Source organism: Abramis brama (genome assembly GCF_963993115.1).
Source record: "Abramis brama genome assembly, chromosome: 5".
NCBI classification, from domain to species: domain Eukaryota; kingdom Metazoa; phylum Chordata; class Actinopteri; order Cypriniformes; family Leuciscidae; genus Abramis; species Abramis brama.
This window is the reverse complement of record NC_139967.1, coordinates 46,146,013-46,172,809: the sequence shown is the minus strand read 5'-3', so window position 1 is coordinate 46,172,809 and position 26,797 is coordinate 46,146,013. Positions and strand designations below refer to the sequence as shown.

The following is a 26,797-nucleotide window of genomic DNA, read 5'->3' as shown; positions in this document are numbered from 1 at the left end:
TGTTTTCTCAAAAAAATGGATTATGTTATTGTTATTGGATTAGTCACGAGGACTTTTACACGCACGTCAACACTTGTTGTTGCCAAGTCCACTAGTTTTCGACATTTGTTTTGCATGTCATTCCGAGTTATTTGTTGTAAAAAAATTGTCCTGATATAGATCTGAAAAAAGGGAATATACAAAAATCGTGAATGACTGTAGTGTTCTGTAAACGCGTGATAGTGGACTTACTGGTATTTAAACATTTGTTTCCTGTCAAAGATCTGGCAACCTCTCTGGCAGAAGCGAACGCGTTTGTGAAGTTCGAGTTCATCAGTTCAAGGCAAGCGAGTTCATAATGCTGCGCACGGTTTGTTCCCGAACTTTTCCACAAGTTTTTCGTATTTCAGCATGTCAGCATTCAACGATTCCTGCACCGAACATTCACCCAGACGTTCACTACAACAAGGTAATGGCCAAATGCTGGGAATGCACATGCATGTTTATTCTCATGCATAGGTAGGTTTAGTAAGTGACATGTCTCGTGTTGCTAATATTCTCACTCACGTCTTAATTAAACGTTTGCAATCGTATCATTACGCTGATAGTCGCGTAACATTTTCATGTCCCTCAAAGGTAACTTATCTGTCGTCGAATCGTTGCGTTTAAATGAATGTGTGTGTAGAAGACATTAGTTTAACTGGTTAAAAAACTTGGCATGTTTTCAAACCCCGCCTCCATCACGAAAGTGCCATTCCCTGTTTATCTTATCTTCTTATCTTTCCAGTCTCTCTCTCTCTCTCTCTCCATATATATATATATATATATATATATATATATATATATATATATATAATCGATGGTGAAGTTGGTCGGGATGTAGTACAAGTTTTTAATAAAAGTAAGAATTAAATTAGATTTTTTATTTTATAAAACTATGAAGAATATATAGAAATTTGAAAATGTATGGACTTGCAAAGAAATGTTGAGCTTTGTTAGAGATGGTGAATTAATTTTTGCTATATATCTTGAGTAAAGTGTATGTTCGTTAATTGTTTTTAAATTATTTAATAAAGTGTTATAAAATCTAAAAATCTCTCTCTTTATTTATATATACACACACACACACATACATATATATGTATGTGTGTGTGTGTGTTTGTATAGAGAGAGAGAGAGAGCATGAACAAATTGAACAAGTGTGGAAAATAAGGAAAATACAGTATATGTACTTTCAGTTGTGTGTGTGTGTGTGTGTGTGTGTGTGTGTGTGCGTGTGTGGGCGCGCTTCACTGTTTGGTCGACACTTCCCTCTTTTTGTGGCAGGAATAAACATATTTTATTGGATTGTCCTGGACTTATTACAAGCAGAATGCTCTTTTACAAAGTTACTTCACTTAAGGACATATTTAATGAGATTATGCCTGAAAAGGTTTTGGAATTTTTATCATGTGTTAATTTAAAAAATCTCATATAATATGACTTGCTGTGTTTAATTGTTTTGTTTTTTATTGTATTTATATGATATTTGTATTTTTGTAATTGTATTTTTGCCATGAAAATAGCTTTGAGTGCTGACATGGCATTAAATAAAATAATCTGAATCTGTGGCAGGAATTGATGTACTTTCCTGCTAGTGAAATGCAGTCTCTTTTTTCATTAAGTAAATATTGAGCTTGTACATCATTCATCAACTTTTTGAAGTTGGGACAAATAATTTCAAATTTGGGAAAGAAGTTTTTTCGAAATTTTAATATAATTAGGGCAGGTGGTTAAGAAGTGCAGCTCTGTTTTCATGTATTAAAGTTAGAATTGTCTATCTTTTTTAAAGTGAATTCTACATCAAAAATCTATTTAAAACAAATATTTATATGAATCTAAAAGAATACCATATATCCCTCCAAAACTGCACAAATGCATTGTAGAGTAAAAAGTTAAACATTAATAAAGCTACATGAGTAATATTACATTTGTTTTGTAGTTTTGTATCGTTACAACATCATGTTTTAAGATGAATGTGATGCTGATGCAGAGATTAAACTGAGTGTGTTGATTTCCAGAATAATATAGCTGTATAATATAACAGAATAATTTAACTAGTTGAGCAAAGATGCCACGTTGGTTGGTGATTATATCATAAATAATATTTAATGTTTTTGTTCACATTTATTTAGAAGATTTCACATTGTGTGGCATTACGTTTTAAGGCTACAGTAAAAAAAAAAATGCAATGTTGCTTTTTCACTGGAATATACTTGCAACAACGGAAATAGTTTTAACACTTATATCATATGACATTACATTATCTGATGATACATCACATTATGCAACAAGTTATTGCATACCACATTTTTCCTCCATGTCATGCATCCTTAGTTTTATCTGTCATAATTTACTGCCGGTGTCAATGTGCCTCTTTTCTCTCTCTGCAGATTTTCATTAACAATGAGTGGCACGACGCAGAAAGCAAGAAAACCTTTCCGACCATCAATCCTGCCACTGGTGAAGTTATCTGCCAAGTCGCAGAGGGGGATAAGGTAGATGTTTGAATTATTCATTTTATATAGAAAGAATAATACATGTCTTAAACCAACTGGTCTTGGCTGGAAAACTCCCAAGGATTTGGGCACTTTTCAGTTGGTAATGTCGTGTCTGGTTAAACCGGCTGAACGTCCAGATCTTTCTCTCTCTATACAATTCAATGAACAGGACTGAGCAACATGATAGCTTTGTGTAAGGAATAGACCTAAATCTGTGAAAATCTTTCACTTCAGTGACAAAAGTTTAAAATAATCAGGATTATTAGTATTTCTTATTAAGTTCTGTTTTACTGTAGATAATGTGGTAATGTATACGTTTGGGGACCCTTGTGTTACAGTGCAATCAATCTTTTATTATTTAAACATACAGAATAAGATGTATGTATGTATGTATGTATGTGTGTGTATATATATATATATATATATATATATATATATATATATATATATATATATATATATATATATATGTATATGTATGAAGAGTTCAGATGCAAAAGCCTCTAAGTGCCATCTGAAATGTTCTTCTAGAATGATCATTTTTATAAAGCTTGTATATTTAAGTTCAATAATTTCACTTAAATGGCAATGCAAATTACCTATTAATTGTCATTTAAGTGAAATTACTGAACTTAAATATACAAGCTTTATAAAAATGATCATTCTAGAAGAAAATTTCAGATGGCACTTCAGATGAACTCTTCATAGGGCAAAAGTGTCAATGTCAAGGAATATTTTATACAAACGACGTTCTAATCTGGTTTTTGCATGTTTAAAAAAAAAAAGGAAACGATGGATAAGTACAAATGATTATGTACATAACAGTAGTATTCGCCAGATGAAGTTGAAGAAGTCAACATGTAGAGCTCTTTTAAAAAATTCAAATCTAAAATCATACTTTATTTTATTTATTCATATTCTTATCTAGTTCTCTGTAAATGGGACATGAACATGACTTGAACAAACACCCTCCCCGCTCTCGCTCTCGCTCTCGCTGCGTCTGCTTTACTTTCCTACACCAGATGTAAACCAGGAGCTGGGATTAAAAATAGCTATGCATGTTTATTTAACACATATCAGATACACTGCTTATACCAAACGGACGTTACCTCTCAGACATAATGTAATAAGCATAACTGAATAAAGACGCAGGCACTGGCATGAACTCCACTGACACTGTGGAAATTAAACATGAAAATTTCAGTCTATGTTTCTTTATTCCCTGATGGCATGAATGAAGAACTAGAACCTTCCTGCTTTTTGTAAAGATATTTTTTTCTACTTTTTCTAGATTGTTTTTATACTTCTTTTTGTTTTTTTGTTGTTGCTATAATTGAATACTTGTAATATTTTGTCATGCATGCCAGTTATCAGACTCTTGAGCTCTACCTGTGATTGAGTTGTTGACCCCTAATTGCTAATTTACCAACAAAAGGGTGAAAGTTTGTTGCAGAGTGAGCACTGAAGATAGCAATGTGCTGAAACGTTTGCTCTTGTTCATTTGTTTTTAATTCATTTTGCACTTTTTGCACTATGCAATCCAGAAAAATAAATAAATAATGTTTTGTAGGGCTGTACAATATATAGAAATTATCGAAATATTGCATATGTATATATCGCCAGTGGTTAAATTGGGCCGGGGCTCTCCGGGGCTCAGCCCCGGCACATATGCCTGCTTGTTTGTGTCCTGATGTGCCTGTTTGCAGTCAGTTGCCTACTGGAAATTATGTGATGTCACATAAAATTTGATGAAAGTGATGCTTTTGAAAACCTATTTCTGATTATACACTGTAAAAATAAAAGGTGCCTGAAGGAACCTTTTGGGGTTCTTCACTTTGCCACACCGGCGGAACCATCTGTAGATCCTCTAGGCACCCTTTAAAAAGGGGCGGTTCTCTGAGGAACCACACAGGTTTCCTGAGGAACTCTTATATCAGGCACTGTGTGGAACCACTTTGGGTGCCTCCAGGAACCAAATTTCTTTTTAAAAAAAATTTAATTTCATGTTGTTACTATGGTTACTTTTGACTTCTATTATAATAAACAAATTGAACCAAATACAAAATAAGAATTGTTTATTACATATTTGATATTCATTTTTATACATACACTTCCATGCACATGGGAAAAAAAGCTAACTATAGATTAATATCAATGAATACACAAAAAATAGTATAATACATAAGCAACATGAATAATCAACCATGTATATACAATAGGCTATACAAGAAAAGACATCTCAATAAAATGCATGGAAACGCATATGTTCCACGAAATAAATCAATGTAAAAAATTACATTTTGATTAATTAAAAATGTCCATCTTTACTTAACTTTAAAACATTTGTGTTTCAGTCCGATGGTAAGTCTGACATCACTGTTTCCAAGTCCAAAAGCTATCGGATGCTATCGGATGCCAAAAACAAACAAACAGTGCTAATATGCACTCATTGTGCTGTAATATTCCTGAAAATTATGATCCTAACCTTTATCTCTATACCGAAATCTTAGATGGTTAGTTATTCAGATATTTTGAATCATAAAATGTTGAAGTCTGGGATGCCGTGAGACTGGACACTGTAATGTACACTATGGCTTTTGAAAAGCTTAAATGTGTGACTTGAATCAAGAGTGTTCATAAATGGTTGTTGAGTATTCTCATGAAACAAGATAGAGGAAGTAGAAGTAGAGGCTTCGACCCGAAAACAGTATTCCTTATGTCACAACAAGCAGAAAACATTTTCCATTATAACAGAGTTAAGGTGCAGTAAAATTATCTGTTGTTCTGTGAATGTTCATTGGTGAATTCCAGTCATTTCAATAAGAATTTACATGGTCAGCAATTTCGTTTGTGGTCAAAAATGTCACTATGGGACCAAGTTGGTGTGAGGTACTTAAAGAGTTAGAAAAGTGAAGAGGTGCCGCAGCTTCGATTTCCGTGTTTTTTTCCTCTGTTCTGGTGGATGGTCCAGGCACTTCAGTGATTTTCAGGTCTACAGGAGGATTTTTATTCTTGTTCAAACTTGTATTTCAGCTTACCGAAATCCCTGCAAAGTACAAAATTTACTGTTAGTAAGGTTATTAAAGTGATTATATAATTTCCTCAGCCTTGTGACGTTCCAAACCTGTTTGACTTTCTGTCTGTGGAACCCAAAAGCAGATCTCAGACATAATGCAACCCCAGTCACCGATCGCTTACCGATCACTGCATGAAACAAGCAGAAAACATTTGTGTAAATCATTCATGAAACCATTCTTATGTACACTTGTCTAGTTCAATTCAATGCAACAATTTATGTAAAAATGGTTAAGCTCCAAAAATGTCCCAGAAAAGATCCTAAAAATAATCAATGAGTTCACAACTCATGTGTTATGGGTTGTGTTGTAAGTCTTCTGAAGCCATAATAGCTTTTTCCCTTTTTTTTGTCGAAAAAGACTAGAAGTTATAACTTGAAGTTATAATTCAGAATTAAAATGTCTTATATTCAAATGCAAATGATAAAGATATAAGAAAAAAATGCATAGCATTATTTGTGAACCAAACCTAATATTATTTTTCTGAGTAACATGAATGAGATTTGAGAGCATGAGGGAAGATTTTCAGAGAATAACTGATTAAAAAAACACTAGTACACAGTCAAACAATACAATTTCACACAGAGAAAGTTCATAGTAATAAAGTACTTGCATGTGGTGCAGGTAACTTACTGTAATTCAATGTTGCCACTGAAATGTTCAGATTATTTTAGAAATGTAATGGTTGTTCTGGGGATACAAAAGAAAAAAAGCTGATTATTCACAACATAATATTTATTGACCAGTAAATGGCTTTAAAATTGTAACTTATTTGAGAGAATGGGGGCACATGTAGTAAGTAAAGTTAGGCTAAACAAAAACAGACCAAACTATATTAACCTGCTTTTGTTATTCATAACAAACGCCAATGACAGCAGGAATCAGCTAAATTATCTATATCAGCAATTTGACGACACAGTTGTACAGAATATGTTGAATTGAATGACTAAATCAATCTAAGACAATAAGTCAATAATTTCCATTTGTTCATTACATTAGATCAACGTAACGTTAGTTAGCATCGCGGCTAAAACCTTCATACCAGATACTGTGCAATAAACGAGTGGTAAACACTGTAAAAACGTAGTAATGTATAATAAATTTAATTTATATATATGTGTGTTTGAATATATAGTGAGTAGACTCTGTATTTATATTTATTTGCGAGTTTACAAACCTTGTAACGGAGAGCCGAACAAACGGCGGAAGCTTTGATGAGAGGAGCCGTTACTTTCAAACCCGATGACGTCAGTGGATGCTATTGTTGTTGCGCGCGAGCATCACTGAAGTGACGACAGCAGAGGAATAGCAGCAGTTTCGTGACAGAATAAAACTTTTCTCTTCTCTTCTTCTTCATATTATTAACATAAGAGATCTTCCAGGAACCACTTAAATGTTAAAAGATCTTCCAATAACCCTTTTATCGCATTCAGGTTCCTCTATTTTCCCCCAAAGCACTTCGAGGTCTCATGGTAATGAAAAGTTGACTCCAGAACCTCTGAACTAAATACAAAGTGCTTAAAGGATCCCATAAGTTCCAGCAAGAACCTCAAAGATTGTCAATGCTCCTCCAGTAACCCTACTATAGGAGAAAGAGCTTAGAGGCACCTAAATTACATTTGGAAGTTCCTTGAGAATCCAACAGGATATTTGAGGCTCCTTTACTTTTTACAGTGTAAATGAAAGATTTTTGAAATGGCATGTCTATTTTGTCTCGGCGGAGCTGAGATGAGAACAATCGGGACACGGCCGTATTCTTGTTCAGCTGCTTAATCTCGTTGTCAGTCGACCATGATCGCGCACCGCTCGCGCATGCCATGCGCATCTAGGTAGGCTAGCCTACTATTCAGAACTCCGACACGGATAAATGTACGCAGCAATATATAATGAATGTTCCTGGGAGATCCGTAGTTGCGCGGGATGTGGAAGCGCCGGAAAAGTTCCAGAACCTTCTACTGCCTTGAAAGAAAAAAAAAAAAAACCCTCAAGAGCTGCTGATCAATTTTGTCAAGTTCAGCACAACGTTGGTTGTACAAAAAGTGTCCTGGCCTTGAATGACAAGGTAAAGAAAATGTTTGGCACATTGTATGGGTCACTATATCATAACAAGGTAATACAATGTGTAATCAAGTGATGTCAATTACAGCGTTATGGACGTGACATTTGATTTGCAGTAAAAACTTATAAATATAAATTCTCAGAAAATGCATTTAATACCAATATATTGAAACTGTTTATATATCCATACTCCCTTAATAAAGGAGTCCAGACATTAGAAAAATATCAGTCTACACATGCGTTTTATATTTAATATGAGGGAAATAGGCTACACATGCCGAGGACGTGACACAAAAAATCTTTAACTTTTAGGTGGCAAATTTTTATTTTTTTTGTAATTCTGTGAATTACACTGCAAACCAAAGTAATACTGCCCACCGGATGAAGAAGGGTCGGCTCTCCACAGAACATAACATTAATTTTATTTTATTTTTCATGTTCGCATTTATGAGGAAAAAACAATGTTACGGACGTGAACGCTCTGAAAGCGGCACTAAAAGACTGTTTAAAACTTCCAGAGACCTAAAACAGAAAGCACAAAGCCTTTCTTTAAAATGAATTTCGTTTTGTATTAATTGTATCTTAATTTTAATCAATGCTTTTAGGTGCTTTATTGGCAGCGCCACCCTTACATGTTACATGAACGCGTCACCACCGCATCAGCACCGAAAACATGAGTAGAAATGTAGTGGAGTAGAAAGTATAATAATTGTTGCAAAATGTAACGAAGTAAAAGTCAGAAGTAGGCTATGCACTATTGATTCTACTTAAGTGAAGTACAGATACGTGAAAAATGTTTCTTTAAAATGTTACTTTTTTCAAAAAAATTTGTACTTCGTTACATTCCACCACTGCGGATTAACAGTAATGTAAATGCTAAATGTCCTAATAGGCTACCTGTTGATACTACAACAATGCAAAGTATATGCTCTTAACCTTGCAGTTTTTCACATATAATGTAAGACTCAATTTCTCCATTTATTTGCACAAAACTCTCCAGAAAATGCCATTTAATGTGTTTTTTTTTTTTTTATTCCAGGGGGGGCATACCCCCGGACCCCCCTTGGGAGAGCCCCCCCACATAATAAATCACAATTTAACCCCTGTATATCGCAATATGCATATCGCAACGACTTGCAATAACTGGGGTCATGAACAAAAGACGAAGAGAAAATCACTCGCTGCTCAAAATAACTTTTGTAGCTTTAATAAGAATCAGTATATATTTAATTCATTCAGTGAAATCTAAGCAGTGTTTTATTTTTACATTTGATTATTCAGTTTCTGTTGTTAAATAAACCTAATGTAGGATAACCTGAACCCCTAAACCCTGTGGTTTACACTGATGTTAAAATAACACTTCTTATAGTTATACTACAGTAAAACACTGATGTTCACTTTCAGAAGCTGTAGGGACGTTTTCTTGTCACAAAAAGAATGTGAAACACATGTAGGTTATATAATTTTAAATATATTTGAAAGATAATTTAAGTTTATTTTACACACTTTAAGCATTATCGTATCGCGTTATCGCATATCGCAATTTTCTTCAATATCGTGCAGCCCTAATGTTTTGATAGACTTCTGTAGTCTGTACTGAATTCAGTGTGCGGCCAGACACTGTCTTGCTCATTTTAGTCTGTTTCACTCCCATGTTTGTCGTTTTGCTTCCAGGCGGACGTGGAAAAAGCGGTCAAGGCTGCCAAAGATGCCTTCAAGCTCGGCTCTCCCTGGAGACGTATGGACGCGTCGGATCGCGGGCTGCTCTTGAGCCGACTGGCCGACTGCATCGAGAGAGATTCTGCCTATCTAGCTGTGAGTCTCTCAGACAACCTTTGACCTGTGTGCTGCCGTATAGACCCTGAGCTGATTTATTGTATGCATGAAAGCATATTTTTAGTAGCTTCTTGTCAATCAGAGCAGGCTCTCGGAAAGGCGGGGTTTAGAGAGACCGAATCCTTGATCGAACAGTTTCAGACACTGTGAGAAAAGAGCTGATGCTGTAATGTATCTTATGAAAGTGTGTTTTTTTTATTTTTTTTATTGTATCTTTCAATGCATGTAAACCTATTGTAGAAGAACTTCAAAACTTTAGTCTAAACACTTTGTTCTAAGTACAAGTTTTACTAGTTCAATATTAAGCTTCAAAGTGTTGTGTAATTGTTAAATAACTTGCTATAGTAATGACTATAAATCATGCATAATTACATGCAACTAATCCTAAACCAAACCCTAATCCTATAGTAAGTACAAGTAGTTAATACTACTCAAATAACAAGGACACCTTAAAATAAAGTGTAACCCAGAATTACTTTTGGTTCCTTGCTATAATTTCCACACTGTTAGTTCATGGGTCTTGTCATCCTCATTTTAAAAACTTATTTTTCATTGTTAAATGCAGTTTGAAACATATCAGTTATCCATATCTATAAAAAAATGACTCTGTTAAAATATGTTAAAATTATTTGTATTTTGTTTCAATAGGAACTAGAGACTCTTGACAATGGGAAGCCGTACGCGGTGTCCTACAGCGTGGACGTGCCCATGGTGGTCAAATGCTTGAGGTGAACTTTCTGTCCTCATGGTGATTTTACACAGTGTTTTCTACACTCGACATTTCCTTAATATTTGCATTACATTAGCGTCACATTGGATTTTATTCTAATATAACTCCGTTATCACTTGATTATTTGAAGTCCTGTTACTAATCAGTAACTTGTAAACTAATAAACTGAATGTGTTTCAAAATTTAAACCAGGTTTATAAATTTGTCATCAATAAATCCAGGTTAAATCTCATATATTTTAACTAACTGAATATTGCGTTTTCCACAACTAGCCATATTTTAACCATGTTCATACTTTTTAACTGAATAAATGTAATTGTTTTCACAATGAACAGATTTGTGCTGATTTTAAGCAATTTGAATAAGTGAATTTTTTAAATATAATTATTTAAATAAAATCAAATATTTTCAAATAGTTGATAAACTATGGCATAATTATTTGAGTTTAATTTATGTATGAATATCCAATTCAAGATTATTTCTTATAGCGCTTTTCACATTACATATTGTTTCAAAGCAGCTTTACAGAAAATATGCATCCCATTAAGTTTATTTAATTATGTGTAGTGTGTGTAATGGACGGATTTTTTTTTAATATGCAATTCAAATACATAAATCTAAATTTACTGCCTTAAATGTTTTAAGTACAATCAACTTGGCTATTTAAGTCATATCAACTTAAATTACTTTAAACTGACTTAAAATAAATAGTTTGACTTGTTTTGATGAGTAATGTAAAAAAATATATACATTTAATTTTTTTACAGTGTAGGCCTATTTTTTTTCTTGAGTGAGTTATATATTTATTTGTTGCATTGCATAATGAATCTCTTAGATGGTGATTCTGTTTTTGAGCTATTTTCATTCTTTTCAAAATAGAACAAAAAATATTTAGACAACAGAAATGGCATACACTACTGTATGTTGTGGTCTGCATCATATCGTGCGTTATCAAGCTTTATAATCTGTAATCCGATCTCAGTGGTTCCAAAGGTTGTTTATAGTGACTAGCGTGCATGTAAATCTGATAAAGGGTGAATTCAATCAGAAGCTCAGAACTCTTTTGTGTGCGTGTGTGTGTGCGTGCGTGTGTGTGCGCGTGCGTGTGTGTGTGTGTGTGTGTGCGTGTGTGTGTGTGCGTGTGTGTGTGTGCGTGTGTGTGTGTGCGTGTGTGTGTGTGCGCGTGTGTGTGTGTGTGTGTTGGTTGTTTGGTTTTTAGGTATTATGCTGGCTGGGCAGACAAATGGGAAGGGAAGACCATTCCAATTGATGGTGATTACTTTTGCTACACAAGGCATGAGCCCGTTGGAGTGTGTGGCCAAATTATCCCTGTAAGTAGATGCTTTTGGGATTTCAGAATGCAATGTGTATTTGCAGAGTAATACCATATACAGTCAAACCAAAAATTATTCAGACCTCAGATATAATTTTTGATATTTTTTTTACCTGTGAGTGCAGGACACTATAGTTAATTTATGTAAGTGAGGAGAGCAAAATAAAGTAAACGGTGAAATATTATACCCAAACATTTTTCATACAGTGACTACCAGTAAAATTTATAAAAATTTGGGACCAAAAATCATTCAGACACTTTGACCTGACCATGTTTTGCTGAAGTGTTTCTTCTTTAATTGCTAATGCGACCTTTTTACACCACAGACTGAACAAAATGAAGCATTGCTTGGTAATTTGTTGACCTAAATTGGCATTATCTAATTGTGTAGTTAAATTTAACAGCTGACAGATATTCAACATAATTCATCTGTGAGAGTCTAACAGAAGGATGGACAAAACCAGTGAAATATCAACTGATTTGATAACTCTGAGTTCTTGTCATATTTTATTGCCATCTTCTATCTATCTATAAATTACTGGAACGTCTTTCTGTCTGTGTGTCTGTTATTCGCATATCTCTCAAACCGTTAGTCCTATTCACCAACTAAACATGTCCTGTTCAATGCGTTCACAGTCTCTTTCACCGCCATCATTAGTAGCCTATTCACAAACTGTTTGCTCAAGCATATCGTTTTCTCGGAGTTCACTGTGTATCCTGCTCCCTCAGTCGTGTAGTTCAATTTTCCATATTTATTGTATGTCATTATGTATCAGTATTTGCTTTTTCTACCATGCACAAATAAAAATGTCACTGAACTTTTGCTGTGTAATTGTAACAATGAGCACTCAAACACACCAACCAACAATTACTAAAAACACATAAAAACTGATTTTGCACGGGCACTGCACTAGTTTTCTAAACTATAAGGGAGAGTAAGGGATAATGTACATTCAGCCGTTTTTTTCTCTCAAAATAATTAGACACGAAAAATATTGATCTGCGTTTAAAGACCTAATAAAATATTTCAAGTCAAACTCAACTTCTTAGTCCAGTCATTTTATGAAAAAAGGTTGAACAAATTGCAACAGAAGCAAACTCAACTGATTTTGTATCCTCAATATGTCCTGAGTAAGGAAAAAAAAGCCCATACCTATTCATACGCCTATGCATTCTCCTTCTTACTTGAATAGGATAAAAAATTTAACCTTTAGATATCACCATGAAAATTACTGAGTTGATTACTTACATCAAGACAAATAAAAATTGTATTACAAGTTTTTTTAAATTGTTTGTTAACATGGACAAACGGTGCATAATCTAATTACTTATGTGCTAATTTGCATAAATACCACAGCAGATCTAAACATTGGGTATAGCCAGGTGAAAATGTCTTGTTGAATCTTGTTGACATATAATAGTAAAATACTTAATATTAAGGTCTGAATGGAACCCATTTAGGCTATACCATGAGCATTAATACATACAGGCAGGAAGAAGTACTTTAAACCAGCCTTTATTCATTTTTAAGAGATGGGTTTGGGGCTGGGTCCGTGGGACTGTTTCTGGGGGACGAGTCTGAGGGAAGAACAGGAGACAATGGTAAGGAGAATGCAGAAGACAAAAGGTAAGTAAAATAAAAAGTGAATCCCCAGAAACAGTCCCACAGACCCAGCCCCAAACAATTAATAAAGGCTGGTTTAAAGTACTTCTTCCTGCCTGTATGTATTAATGCTCATGGGTAGCCGTAATGGGTTCCATTCAGACCTTAACATTAAGTATTTTACTGTTATATGTCAACAAGATTCAACAAGACATTTTCACCTGGCTATACCCAGTGTTTAGATCTGTTGTGGTATTTATGCAAATTAGCACATACGTAATTAGATTATGCACCGTTTGTCCATGTTAACAAACAATTTAAAAAAACTTGTAATACAATTTTTATTTGTCTTGATGTAAGTAATCAACTCAGTAATTTTCATGGTGATATCTAAAGGTTAAAATTTTTACCCTATTCAAGTAAGAAGAATGAATAGGCGTATGAATAGGCTATATTTGGGTCTGAGTTTGCTTCTGTTGCAATTTGTTCAAGGTTGACCCCCATTTTGGCTTAAAATGACTGGACTATCTATGGAGAGAGCCGTTACTAGCGTGGCAAGAGATACAGTATATACAGTCATACACAGCATTTCACCACTTAAATAATTATGGAGATAAGAGATATTGATTTCCGATTAAACTTTTTTTTTTTTTTTTTTTATCGTACTTATAGTACTGATATCATACTGATAGTCACGACATCACTAACCCTAAAATGTACATAAGCCCCGCCCCCTGAACACGATTTATTGACTATCAAGACAGAATATGCTAATCAATGACTAGAAGATAACTACACATCAGCTTCATAAATTCATCAACTAACCATTCAGAAATGTCCTGTTGCTTCTACATGTCGTCACTTCTTCTTGAGTCTCTCCATCATTGTCTGACTCCGGTTTGAACGTAAAAGGCTAAAAGTTTTAGAAATTTTCAGTGCATGTCAGTGTGAGGTAAAAGGACACAAGCTGTTGAAGCTCCGCCCCCTGTGCCGGGAGCAGCAGCTCATTTGCATTTAAAGGGACAGAAGTGACAATTTTAACATGCTATATAAAAATATCTGTGGGGTATTTTGAGCTAAAACTTCACACACACACTCTGGGGACATCAGAGAGTTATTTTACATCTTGTGAACAGGGCATTATACCACCCCTTTAAAAATAATTATATTGCGATATATATTGATATTGAATTATTGTCCAGCCATAGTTTGACTACTTCTGTCTTTTACATGTCGTCTTCTCTGTATTATGTGTTTCTCCCAGTGGAACTTCCCTCTGTTGATGCAGGCCTGGAAGCTCGGCCCGGCTCTGGCTACGGGAAACACGGTGGTGATGAAGGTGGCAGAGCAAACGCCACTCACGGCCCTTTACATCGCCAGCCTGATCAAGGAGGTGACTGGCATGCCTACTGTATATCTGCACACTGAGGAAAATCCTAGTTGCAAAATAATGTTTAAATCTTTTTTTTTATGCATAGTGCAGCAGGGATTACATTTTTCTAGGCCAACCTGGAAGTCGCATCACCTTAGTTCCCTCGAGAAAAACCCTATTTTCAATTGGCATTTGGATTATTGCAGAAAATAAGCTCTGTGACCAAGTTTATGATATTTTGTTCATCATGACACAACTTTAATGAATTTTGAAGCATAAATACAATCACCAGAAGTAAAAAGTTAAACATAGGCTATAAAGGAAATACACCATGGTCGCATGACTTCAACATCATCACTTCATCATCGTGTTTGTATAAAAAACAGTTTCCCTAAAAGTTTGAGTTAGAATAGTTTGTAAGAGTGATTATAAACACAATGAAGCTGTGAAATCGATTAGTGAGTGGATGAGTTTATCTGTTCAGTGTGATGATGTTTAATATCTCTGACAAGCTCTGTATATTTGCACTTAAAATAACACATTTCACTCTTTTTGTCCTGTATAGAGAGCTGCAGGGATGAAGTATTAATGTAAGAGGTTAGCATCACCCTGGTTCCCTTGCCAAAGACCCTATAGATTTATTTTTTCAGTTACTTTTGTATTATTGCAGAAAATAAGCTCTGTGACCAAAGAAAGTTTATGATTCTTAAATGTTTTATTCATCGTGATAATCTAAACACTACTTTTTATTTTGAAGACTAAATACAATCGGCAGAAGTAAAAAGCTAAACATAGGCTATAAAGGAACTACACCATGGTCACATGACTTCAACGAAAGTTTGGGTTGGAATAGTTTGCAAGAGCGTGATTATAAACTGTGAAAGTGACTAGCATGTAGTTGAGTTTATCTGTTTAATGTCCCTGTAGTGCCATTTAAACACTCGTTAGCCTTTTTCAAAACATGTGAAAGCTTTTAAAATTACAAGGGGTATTACTGATGTAATTTATGCTGTAGAATAAACCAGACTGAATCAAAAACACATTAAACTTCAGGACGGTGGAACCGGAGGTACTAAAATGCAACTCGTTTCCAGGTTTTGGCCTACAGAAATACGTCATCCCTGCTGCATCTATTGACAGTGTATAATTAATAGGGCTGTCACTTGCGATTATTTTGGTTATCGAGTAATCAGTCGATTATTTTGATGATTAATCGATTAATCCTATTTTTTGTGGTAATAAAAATAGACCTAAGCAAATAATACCCTTTAAAATGACTTAAAATACATGTATAATAACAATGAGGCAATAATATTTGGTTCAAATAAAGTATCAAAAGCAAGTTATCATATAGTTTTATAGAACAACACTGTTAAAATGTATATTATATTATATGCATAATATAAACAATCATCTTATGTACATTATGTATTATAACAAATGCCTACAGAGGGAGCCAACGGCCTGGTGTTGTTACACTCAACAGCAGATCAAATCCTTGTTTAATATTGGCCAAATGACATTTAAAGGTAGGGTATGTGATTTGCAAAACGGCCGGCAGATTTTGAAAATACACAACTCAAATGGTCCTACCTTCTTTCCTTTGACTTCACCCATTCAAAGAACATGGACATGGATGGGGGAGGGGGGTATGGTGCGACCGTTTGATTGACGCACTTACTGTCCAATGATTCTAGGTGGTCTTGGAAATGATTGGCTGGAGTTTTTCGAGTCCTGCCCGTTCCACAGATGATTAAATTGCTTAATTTTCTTTTCAGTGCTTCTAACTCAGTGGCTGTAAGTGGGTTAGGAATAGGATTTCAAGTGATTTTGAAAAAATGGACAAAAAAGAGAATCACATACCCCACCTTTAATTCAAATGTCCACTTAATCTTTAATATTTGGCCATTTCTTTAAAGAGGCTATATGCAACTTTTCCCCCAAAATAAACGTAACAATAGCCTTTTTATTTGACCATTTATGACTCAAACATCTCCTGATGAGCATACTGACACTTTGTCAGCTCACAGTGGGTGCACCTATAAGCCTGTATCCTATTTTTCCTATTTTCTGTCGGGTCGGATTTTTCGCGCGCTGTCTGCGGATGTGACGTCAAGCGCGTTCATGTTAAACGTTTCAGATCACTCTGCCACCACCGCTAGTCAGCAAACAAACTTAGTTTCTCAAACAATATATGTATTTGACTGTTCTTACCTCTGTAAACATAATGTTGACTTCTTTGCAGCGGATGACTTGTGAAGTGCGCACGTACGAGAGCGAGCAGAAAGGAAGAGCAGTTCCGTTTTTTGGCCACAGGTGTCAGTCGCGAGTTTAAATTTCAGAAAATCGCATGTAGCCTCTTTAAGATATAAATGTTACAGACACTGTAATTTCTTGAACAAGAACATGTGGGCATCAAAACATGCAAACTCAGAGCTAAGTTTAGATGTTTATTTTTAAATTGCGAAGAACCGTTCAACATATTTAGAAAAATATTGATGTTTTCTCCTGTGTAGGTTTATAAATGATTTACGTTACAAATCTGATGAAATGGCGCACATTGCGTTCCCAGGTGAATGTTATAAGCAACCCAGACTCAGAGCACATGCAGAGATGGAGTTTGAGACGCGCTTTACGCATGTAAATGATAACAGTTCATGTGGAGGAGCAGCATTTACTGTGAACAAAGCTGCTCTGAGATGCACGTAACCTACATGCATGTAAATAATGAAAGTGCATATTAAACATGCAGGGCATATATTTATTGAATTGAATCGCAACCTTTGTGAATTCACAATAGCACTATGCTATGGTTTTAATACATTGTGCAGCTTTAGAAAACATTGGAAGCCACTTTCCGGTATTCCAGGGACTTCTAAAAATTGAGTGCTCTAATTTAATAGAGGAATTGTGACAGCACTAATAATGAATATGTTAAGAAGGCTATAATAGTGAAGCCATACTCAGTGCACGATTGAACCCACCATCAAGTGCATGATCATTGTTATTTTGCTTAAACACCTAATCACCATCTTGAGTGTTTCCATGGTTTGTGTAGGTGGGATTCCCAGCTGGTGTTGTCAACATTATCCCAGGAATGGGTCCCACAGCCGGAGCAGCCATTGCTTCTCACATGGACGTAGACAAAATAGCATTCACTGGCTCCACTGAGGTAAGAGGTTTTTCTTCAATAATGGATATTTCTTGGATATGAAGTACAATACTGTACAACCTTGATAGAAATGATACTTTCTCTCAGTGTGTGCCATATAATATGTTGTAGGATTTCTTGTTCATACATCAAATCTTATTACAATATTTAATACTTAGTGTTTGGACATTTAAAATTGGCACACCATAGCAAAATATATAAATGACTGTCTAAGAGCAAATTAGTTCACAGTTTCTGTGAAGCATCTACTGTGTCTAAGACTTAATGTATGCACTTTTTGGTAAGAATGCCAATCTTAGTGAGTTTTTAAAGGTTTGTTTACCCAAAAATTCAATTCTGTCATAATTTACTCATTGTCATGTTGTTCTGAACCCAAAAAGCATTACATTTTGATTACCTAAAGTTCTAGACTAGCAATGGAGGGACAGAAATCTCTCAGGTTTCATTAAAAATATCTTCGATTGTGTTTTGAATATGAACAGAAGTCTTGTGTTTGGACATGGACATGAGGGTGAGTAATTAATGACAGAATTTTGGTATAGTGGGAACCCAAGAATTTAATTTAAATTGCAAATATAATATTGGTTTTGTCTTATTATGGTTGAATAGGTAGGTCACCTCATCCAGCGAGCCTCGAGTACGAGTAATCTGAAGAAGGTCACACTGGAGCTGGGGGGAAAGAGTCCAAACATCATTTTATCAGATGCTAATAGTGAGTTCATCTGTTTATCCTGACACCTGCAGCAGTTTTGACAGCTATTTTCCATAGAAAGTAGCTAAAGCCTGCTCAAAAGGTCTCTAAACTGTCGGCTCTTTACTTACTTTTTCTTGCTCATACACTGTATTTTAATATATAATATAAAGCTGTTCTCATTTACATATTTTCTGTCAGACAACAGAACAATAGTGACTGTCTACATGTTAACCAGCAGTCCAAAAAAGTTGCTAGATTTGTTGCTAGTCACTTTTTGACAAAAGTTGTGACATTGTCGCTAAATTCGTGGTTTCATCTTGTGGTTTATATTTCTATGGCTACTCAAAAGGGTCAATAATACATTTTATTACTATCATTTTATTATTTTTCCTGAGGTCCACTTATAATGTTAGTACAGTCATGATTTAGTAGTACATGACCTTTCCACTCTCTCCACCCTTTTAATTATGACTGTATGACTTTCTGTTTTGTTCAGAGAAGATTTCAAAGAAGGTTTCAACTGTTTTTGCCCATAAAATGAAAGCGAGTTTGGACCAACACTGGACACCAGTGACACCTAGACATTTTTCAAAATACCTACTTTTTGTGTTCCGCAGAAGAATGAAAGTCATATAGTCTTCGATTAAAAAAAAAATAGAAAGCAAAATTTGATTCCTCACATTTTTTAAATCTTTCTAATTCATGTATATTTGCAGTGGAAGAGGCAGTGGAGCAGTCCCATTTCGCCCTCTTCTTCAACCAAGGCCAGTGCTGTTGTGCAGGCTCTCGCACATACGTACAGGAGAGCATCTACAATGAGTTTGTTGAGCGAAGTGTGGAGAGAGCTAAGAAGAGGGTCGTGGGAGACCCGTTCGACTTGAAGACTGAACAGGGCCCACAGGTACAGCTCTTCGAGTTAGTTAGTTACTACATCTTTTGAGCACTGCATATGCAAATTGGTCGGGACAACTTTTCATAAATTGACATTATTAACTTCGGTAGGCTGTAGAACAAAGGATTTGTAACTCTTAGTTATGTGTCTGAATTTTCAATGATCATATTCTGATGAAGGGTGCTAATAATTTGGTAATTTAATTAGTTTAATTTGGCAAATGTTATGCAGCATTCTGTCTGGTATGATTTCATTGCATTTGCAGTTGTTGTGGGTTTCTTCTTACCATTAGGTAATTTCAGTTACCCATCCTGGTAATTAATTACAATTAACATTTAGTGCACTGTATTGTGGGTTCCTGTAGCGTTAATAGAGTGATTCTGACAATTTAATTTAGCTCAAAGGAATTATTAATCAATTTATAGGGAATTCGAAAGAATCACTTATTACGACCGAGCAAATGACTCGTTCAGGGTTCATCTGAACCGGCCGTAACTATCCGCTCTGCAGCAGATATAAATTTCCAAACTATAGTGAAACACTATAGTTAGCAGGGTAACTTAGATCAGCAGTTTAAGACATTAAATTTGTAAGCACATAACACAAGTAACACTTCTCTTTAAAATACAAACAAGACTTTATTGATTATTCTAACACATAAAGCTAATACCTAACACAAACACACGCACACACACATTCATACGAGTTGCAGAAAGGAAGAGAGTGAGGAAAGAGTGAGTTTAAGAGTGAGATGATGAAATCTCAGGATTCTATGCACTTATAAGACATGACCTGAAGAACCATCAATCATTAATTTAACCCTCCTTAGGCGGGTTATTAAATCAATACAATACACCAGTTCAGCTTTTAGTCTGGAGGCTACTTTCTTGTGTTGCGTAGGGATTCCCTTTTTGTTGGCGTAAAAGGGGGTTTCCTGGGTTTGTTCGTTGGTTGGTGTCCTCGTGCTTGAATAGATGTCTGGGGTGGCCAATCACGTGGTGTGCTGGCGGATGGATTGAAAGTCTTTGTCTGAAGCTGGTTTTGTCGAATCGTGGAACGAAACTTTGCCGCAAAACTTAACTTAGAACCGAGACTCACAACGGAAAAGAAAAGAACTAAGGAAAGAAAGAAAATTGAGACGAGAGTAGTTAGATGGCTTGAATGAAGCTGTTGAACCCGTTCTTCTGATCTTGATTTGGGTTCTTTGTCTGCGCGTCTACATGGTTACTTTTTCTTGAGAGAGAGCCCCCCTGGTTTATCTCTTCATCTCCCGCTGCATTTTTGTTCTGCACTAAACTTAAACTTTGTTCTGGTGTTAAGAGTTTAAACTCAAATGTCCGCCCAGCCTCCTGGATCAGTTCTGACCAATTAGACACTGTCTTTATTTAGGAGGTGGCGTTCTCTTCACTTCTTATCATAAATCAAGCTTATCTGTGCTCTCCTTACTCTCTAGCTCTAGCAGAGAGGAAAGAGGCCACAGTTTAGACATTATTACTATTATAAGAATACGGAACATTTCACACAGATTTCACTCAAGCCATCTTTTGAATCAAGAGCATAGGATCATACTGATGTGAAGCACGACACACTTTCATTCAAACACCTAATAGTTATACCAATTACATGAATTATATGGTATCTAAGCATATTAAACACACATATAAGTTGTAGACACAAAATAGAATCATGTAGTTGCATGATGTTTGATTATAAGTCCATCGAGAATTGTTCTGGGATGATTTTATCTATTGTTAAAGGGGCATTCCACCCATTTGAACATTGTTTTTTATTTAAAGTGGGTCATATATGTAGTCGAAATGTAAAATAAATTTTGAATTTGGTGCCTTCGTGACCGAGGAAAGACAAAAAATAACTTCATGACGCATTTGTATGAAAGACAACAACTCCCACAATGCACCACATTGCACAGCTCCGCAAGCCACTCCCACTAATCCAGAAAGCGCATATCTGCCTATAAGAGAAATCACTCTTCCCTCTACAAGGCTAGCTACCAACAGAGCTTGAAATTCATTTCACACAAAATGTCTAGTTAGTTGGCGAACTCATTAGTGCATTACTCCTCGTTTGTATTTCTTTCAAAAGGTGAATTATTGCATGGTACCGGGATGTTCAGTCAGAACATATGCGGTGCAAAGCTAGGATAGTTCACAACACAAACGTCCGTGTCCTCGTCTGATTCAGAGATTTCGTCCAGGAGAAATTGTCATCGTTGAAATTCTTTGCCGCAGACGGACTCTATCTCTGTGTTCGTAGTTGCATAGTGAGATCACCGGCGCCACCAGTCCGCCCTAACTCGAGCCAGTCCGGGCTCCTCGTCCGCGGCAGGCAGGTCTTCTGCCTCGGCTGCTCTTCGCTATAATACGGCTTGTAAAGGTAGCCACAAACACCTGATTCAAGCATCAGACTTCCGAAATCCTCTTCTTCTATATCATATTGAGCACTCTCCTCCGCTATTGTCATAACTTTACATCTGTCTCCACAGCGCCTGTTAGCTTAGCTTCAAACAAGATGGAGGATATTGCTTTCAGTTTCAGAGAGTAAAGTCCCACCCACTGATCTGTAATAGGTCTGTAGCGTGAGCGGGTCCCGCCCCCTGGGAAAGATGAGGAACGAGTGTCTGTAGTCTCAACAGAAATCCCCCCCTCTTACACTTCCTCCTACAATGACGCAAAATGACGATTTTTGCGTCATTGTAGGAGGAAGTGTAAGAGGTAAATAACGGATTTCTCCCGTCTCAGGGGAAAATGAGAGAGTGTTGCACGACCATTCAATAGTATGACTGGGTTTCTAACAATGCAAAGCTTAGTGCAAATGGGTGGAGTGTCCCTTTAAGGTAAAATCTCAGTTCTCGTGGTTTGAAGAGATTAGAACTCTGGTTTGGTCATTCAGAGGTCCTTAATGAGGAGGGGGTCTGGAATGTTGTGGGGTCCAGCAACTTCTGCTGTTATCTTGATCGGGCACTGAGTTGTGCCATCTCTGAGCCAATCATTCTTTTCCAAGCTATCTCACATTGACAAGTTCTTCCTTTAGTTTGGCCATAAAAGTTGGCTGGAGCCTTCTTTTATGGTTCTGGAATGTTGAGTTCTGTGTGGAGTTATGTTTGAACAAAACACCTGGAAGCTTCATTTGTGTTTGATTCGCACTCAGTCGTTACATTCCTTTGGTGTGAAAGCATCTTTAAAAGAACATCAATGTAACATATTTCTGAATCACTCAATCAAGATCATAGTTCTCTGATATCGCATCCATTAGTATTTCTTCTCTTTACTAAAGGTCGATGAGGAGCAGTTCCAGAAGATTCTTGGCTACATCAGCAGTGGGAAGCGTGAGGGAGCCAAGCTCATGTGTGGCGGGGGGGCGGCAGCTGATCGCGGTTACTTCATCCAGCCCACGATCTTCGGGGATGTTAAGGATGACATGACAATTGCTCGGGAGGAGGTGTGTGTGTTTAACCTTTTAACGCATTACTAGGGAAAGAGCCTTTCCATGCAGATCAACTTTTCAGCTCTCATTAAGCTTACTTTAGATTTCTAGTGGGATCTTTTTTCCAGATGTGCTTGTTTAATGTTTCCTGCTTAATAATCAGTCCTAACTAAATAATTGGTAATAACGACAGTGAATAAATATTAACAGAAATATCGAGTTCAGTCATGAAACTCTAGGGGGCGCAGGCTGATCAGACCTTTCCACGTAATCTGCAAGCAATCACATCATTACCACATGACACAAGCTGATTGGCCTCTGCTGATCCAGCAGCCAATGAGATTGCTTGAAAGGTTTTCAACGTTAAAATAGTCTGGTTCAGGGTTGGCTGTAAGCTTGTTATGCAGCGTACATCAGTTCCTCTGAACCCTCCACCTCCCCAGCTCCACCTGCCTAGATCTGCTACAGGATTTATATATGTCTATTTGTGCATCAGCAGCATATTTTACGCTATTTATTATAGTGTAAAATAAATAGTGTATAGTGTGTCTGTGTATCTATTAGATGTAGCAGCACAGTGTAGCAGATCTAATCCACAAAGACCAAATACATTAACATTGCAATATTCAATAACATGCTAAAACTATTCTGAGAGTTGTCATGATTGAAATAATTAGTATTAACTAAATACATTAGATGAGTAGAATTGTTGAGATTAAGAAATCCAGCCAACCTTTCGGTATATAATGATCATATGCAAAAATACATGTCTGCTTGTGCAAAAAATAAATACTATATATAACATTGTTGGTTCATGTTAGCTCTGGTCCATTAAATAATATGAACAGATACAATTTTTTAAATTTTAATAATGTATTAATAAATGTTGCAATTAACATTAATCAAGATTAATAAATGCTTTGGAATAATTTTTGCATTGCCAGTTGCGATTTTAGCCCCGATTTTGGTTCGCCGACAGGTTTTGAGAAATCGCAGACAAATCGGTGCTCGTTCACGCGAGTGACAATCACGCAGTGTGAATGAGCAAAGACGCGATCTGAGAGAATCACCGACGAGTCGCCGATGCCCGTGAGATATTTGGCATGCTAAATATCTGGACCTGTCGGCGATTCAAAATCCTGCTGTGTGAAAGTGTTCTGACTGAAAACTACATCGGCGATGACCGACAGCCAATGAGAGGGCAAGATACAGAGCAGCGGGGAGTTCGGGGAGGAGTTATAGGCCACAATATCAGTATAGTATTTTAATAGATATATTTACAATTATATCAAACAGAAACAAAGCACAAACATTTGCTTGACCAGCAGCAACAGCAGCACATTGCAAAATTATTTATTTACCCCCAACTCTCTTTGCAGAACACACAGTCCTTGCTCCCCTCGTCTTCCCAGCCATTTCCTCATACATAATATGTTTTTCTGGTAACACTTTACAATAAGGTTAATTAGTTAACTACATTAGTTAACATTAACTAATAATGAACTGCACTTATACAGCATTTGTTCATCTTTGTTAATGTTAATTTCAACATTTACTAATACTTTATTAAAATCTTGTTAACATTAGGTAATGCACTGTAAACTAACATGAACAAACAATGAACAGCTTTATTTTCATTAACTAACATTAACAAAGATTAACAAAAACGGTAGTAAATGTATTGCTCATTGTTAGTTCATGTTAGTTAATACATTTACTAATGTTTAATAAAGGAACCTTATTGTAAAGTGTTACCGTTTTTCTTTTTCTCCTTTTCGCTGCAAATCAGTGCACAGACAATTTGGATCGCAAGCTTCTTGCAGGCTATCATTTTTAATAACAATTTCAGTCTCGCGTGAGAACTGCGGTCTTATACGCACGCGGGATTTTGCGCTATTTCCGTATCACTTCTCGCGTGTGTTTGGTTGCGAAACGTAGTTTGCGGACCAGACAGAAGTTGTCGGCGATTCTTCCTCCTGAAAGTCATGCAGTGTGAAACCTCCTGTCGCCGATGCATCGTGCAGTGTGAACACACCAGCAACTGAATGTTACCCCAGATAGTCACGCAGTGTGAAAAGAACAGTAACCCGACTACTTTGAAAATCGTGCAGTCTGAACTCGGCTTAATGTTAACAAATAGAACCTTATTGTAAAGTGTTTCCAGAAATGTTTTGAATTAACATAAAACACCATTTTACATTGTTTATTTTCCCATGATATAATAATATTGCACATTTTATGGCATTCTGGTCTGTACACAGATGGATGAATGGATTCATGTTTATTTAGATTCTATAATATAAGATGTACATCTAGTAAAATGATATAACCTGCTATTCCCTTTCTTTGCTGTTAGATCTTTGGCCCTGTAATGCAGATTCTGAAGTTTAAATCTCTAGAAGAAGTGGTTGAGAGAGCCAACGACAGCAAATATGGCCTTGCAGCCGCTGTTTTTACCCAAAACATTGAAAAGGCCCATTACATATCCAATGGCCTGCGTGCTGGCACTGTGTGGTGAGTGTGTGAGGAGCTTATTATCTTAAAGAAAATAGATCTCTTGGATATTGGAATATTAGACCTCTTGCTGCATGCTGAAATGTGTTCACATCTGGCTTGTACTTGTGATTTGATTTGATCAGGATTAATTGTTATGACGTGTTCGGAGCGCAGGCTCCCTTCGGAGGCTACAAGGCCTCGGGAATCGGCCGTGAGTTAGGACAGTACGGACTGGACAACTACACCGAGGTCAAAACGGTAAGGTTCACTCATTATTCAGAATTCACTCATTGTAAACTTTAAATGTCGTGCTTTTATCTGGATTATAATCTAAAATAATCCCAAAGTGATCAAAATTCATATTAAAAGATGTCATGTAGGTTAAAGATATATTTATAAATGTGTTTATTTGTACATGCAGTGTTTTAGATGTGTATTTGGGCAACGATCTGTAAATTGCAGCTATCATTAACTATGCACTCAACTATGCAACTCTTTTCCTCCACAGGTTACAATTAAGGTTCCTCAGAAAAATTCATAAATGGAGAAATTAATTTAGAGAAGCCGTCATCTAACGATTAGAGTTGTGCCAGACATTATTGAAATGAACACTACTCTTTAAATCTATTTCATTAAATCAAATAATGTCTTAATGTGTACTGAAAAAAATATATATATACATACATATACATACATACATACATACATACATACATACATACATACATACATACATACGATTAGTACATAAAAAAATAAAGTTCTAACAGTGATAAGTTATAGAAGTTATTATGATTATCCACCTGAAAAAAAAGGTTCTGATTTTATTCTGTTTAATTCAAGCATATAGACAGCATAATTACCACAATTATTTGCATGAATAAGCTGATTTGTGTAATAAATGGTCCAATTCTTTTTATTAATTTTTCCATTTTTCTTCATTCATTTATTCTTAATTTGCATAAATATTTGTCCTTTTCTGATTATATTTTTTTTGTAATAACATGCAGAAGAAAATAAACGAATATCAAACAGTAACAGTCTCTGTGATTTTGCAGCATTTATTGTTAGATATATATGTTAGATATGATCTGATGACCTGAAAAAGAAACAAAAATAAATTTAAAAATGACTCATTTTATTTTGATTCACAGATTAAACTTTTTTATTTATGTATACTTTATATTTATTCATTTTAGAAACACTAACAATTTGTATTCTCTCCTTCATCACTAACACCATACTCTGGTAAATATGGTAAAACTAGTGTATTCTTAGAAGTGTCTTGGTTTTTGTGTTAATAGATGGATATGCTAATCATTAAATGCCATGATATTACTATAGGCAAATCCTATATTTGTTGTATTTGTTAATTTAATTAATTTTTGTGAAATTCCTAACATATATTTTGTGAATCTCATTCTATTTATTTGTGTTTTGTTTTTCGCAGTTGTTTTTTTGTGAATCTACTTTTCCAGATGGGAATCTATTTATCTGGAAATATGAAACTATTCTAACCCCGTATATTACTGTGGTAAAAACACAGTACCACTCACATTGTAATGATTGAATTG

The 26,797-nt window shown here is 35.7% G+C and overlaps 1 protein-coding gene across 1 annotated transcript; it reads left to right on the top strand.

Annotated features, from left to right (window-relative positions):
- Positions 1–57: 57 nt before the first annotated feature.
- aldh2.2 (aldehyde dehydrogenase 2 family member, tandem duplicate 2) lies at positions 58–26,261 on the top strand. The gene is made up of 13 exons (XM_084115055.1): positions 58–448; positions 2,412–2,516; positions 9,326–9,466; positions 10,136–10,215; positions 11,437–11,548; positions 14,418–14,546; positions 17,584–17,697; positions 18,307–18,409; positions 19,108–19,292; positions 22,578–22,742; positions 25,084–25,241; positions 25,367–25,481; positions 25,732–26,261. The coding sequence occupies exons 1-13, from the start codon at positions 338–340 to the stop codon at positions 25,762–25,764; spliced, it is 1,551 nt and encodes a 516-aa protein (XP_083971181.1). The 5' UTR covers positions 58–337; the 3' UTR covers positions 25,765–26,261.
- Positions 26,262–26,797: the final 536 nt, after the last annotated feature.

Excerpts from the sequence above, each read along its gene's own strand:
- aldh2.2 (XM_084115055.1), top strand. The coding sequence starts at position 338 with ATGCTGCGCACGGTTTGTTCCCGAACTTTTCCACAAGTTTTTCGTATT. Across the intron at positions 449-2,411 it reads CAGACGTTCACTACAACAAG|ATTTTCATTAACAATGAGTG; the intron begins GTAATGGCCAAA and ends CTCTCTCTGCAG. Across the intron at positions 19,293-22,577 it reads AGACTGAACAGGGCCCACAG|GTCGATGAGGAGCAGTTCCA; the intron begins GTACAGCTCTTC and ends TCTTTACTAAAG.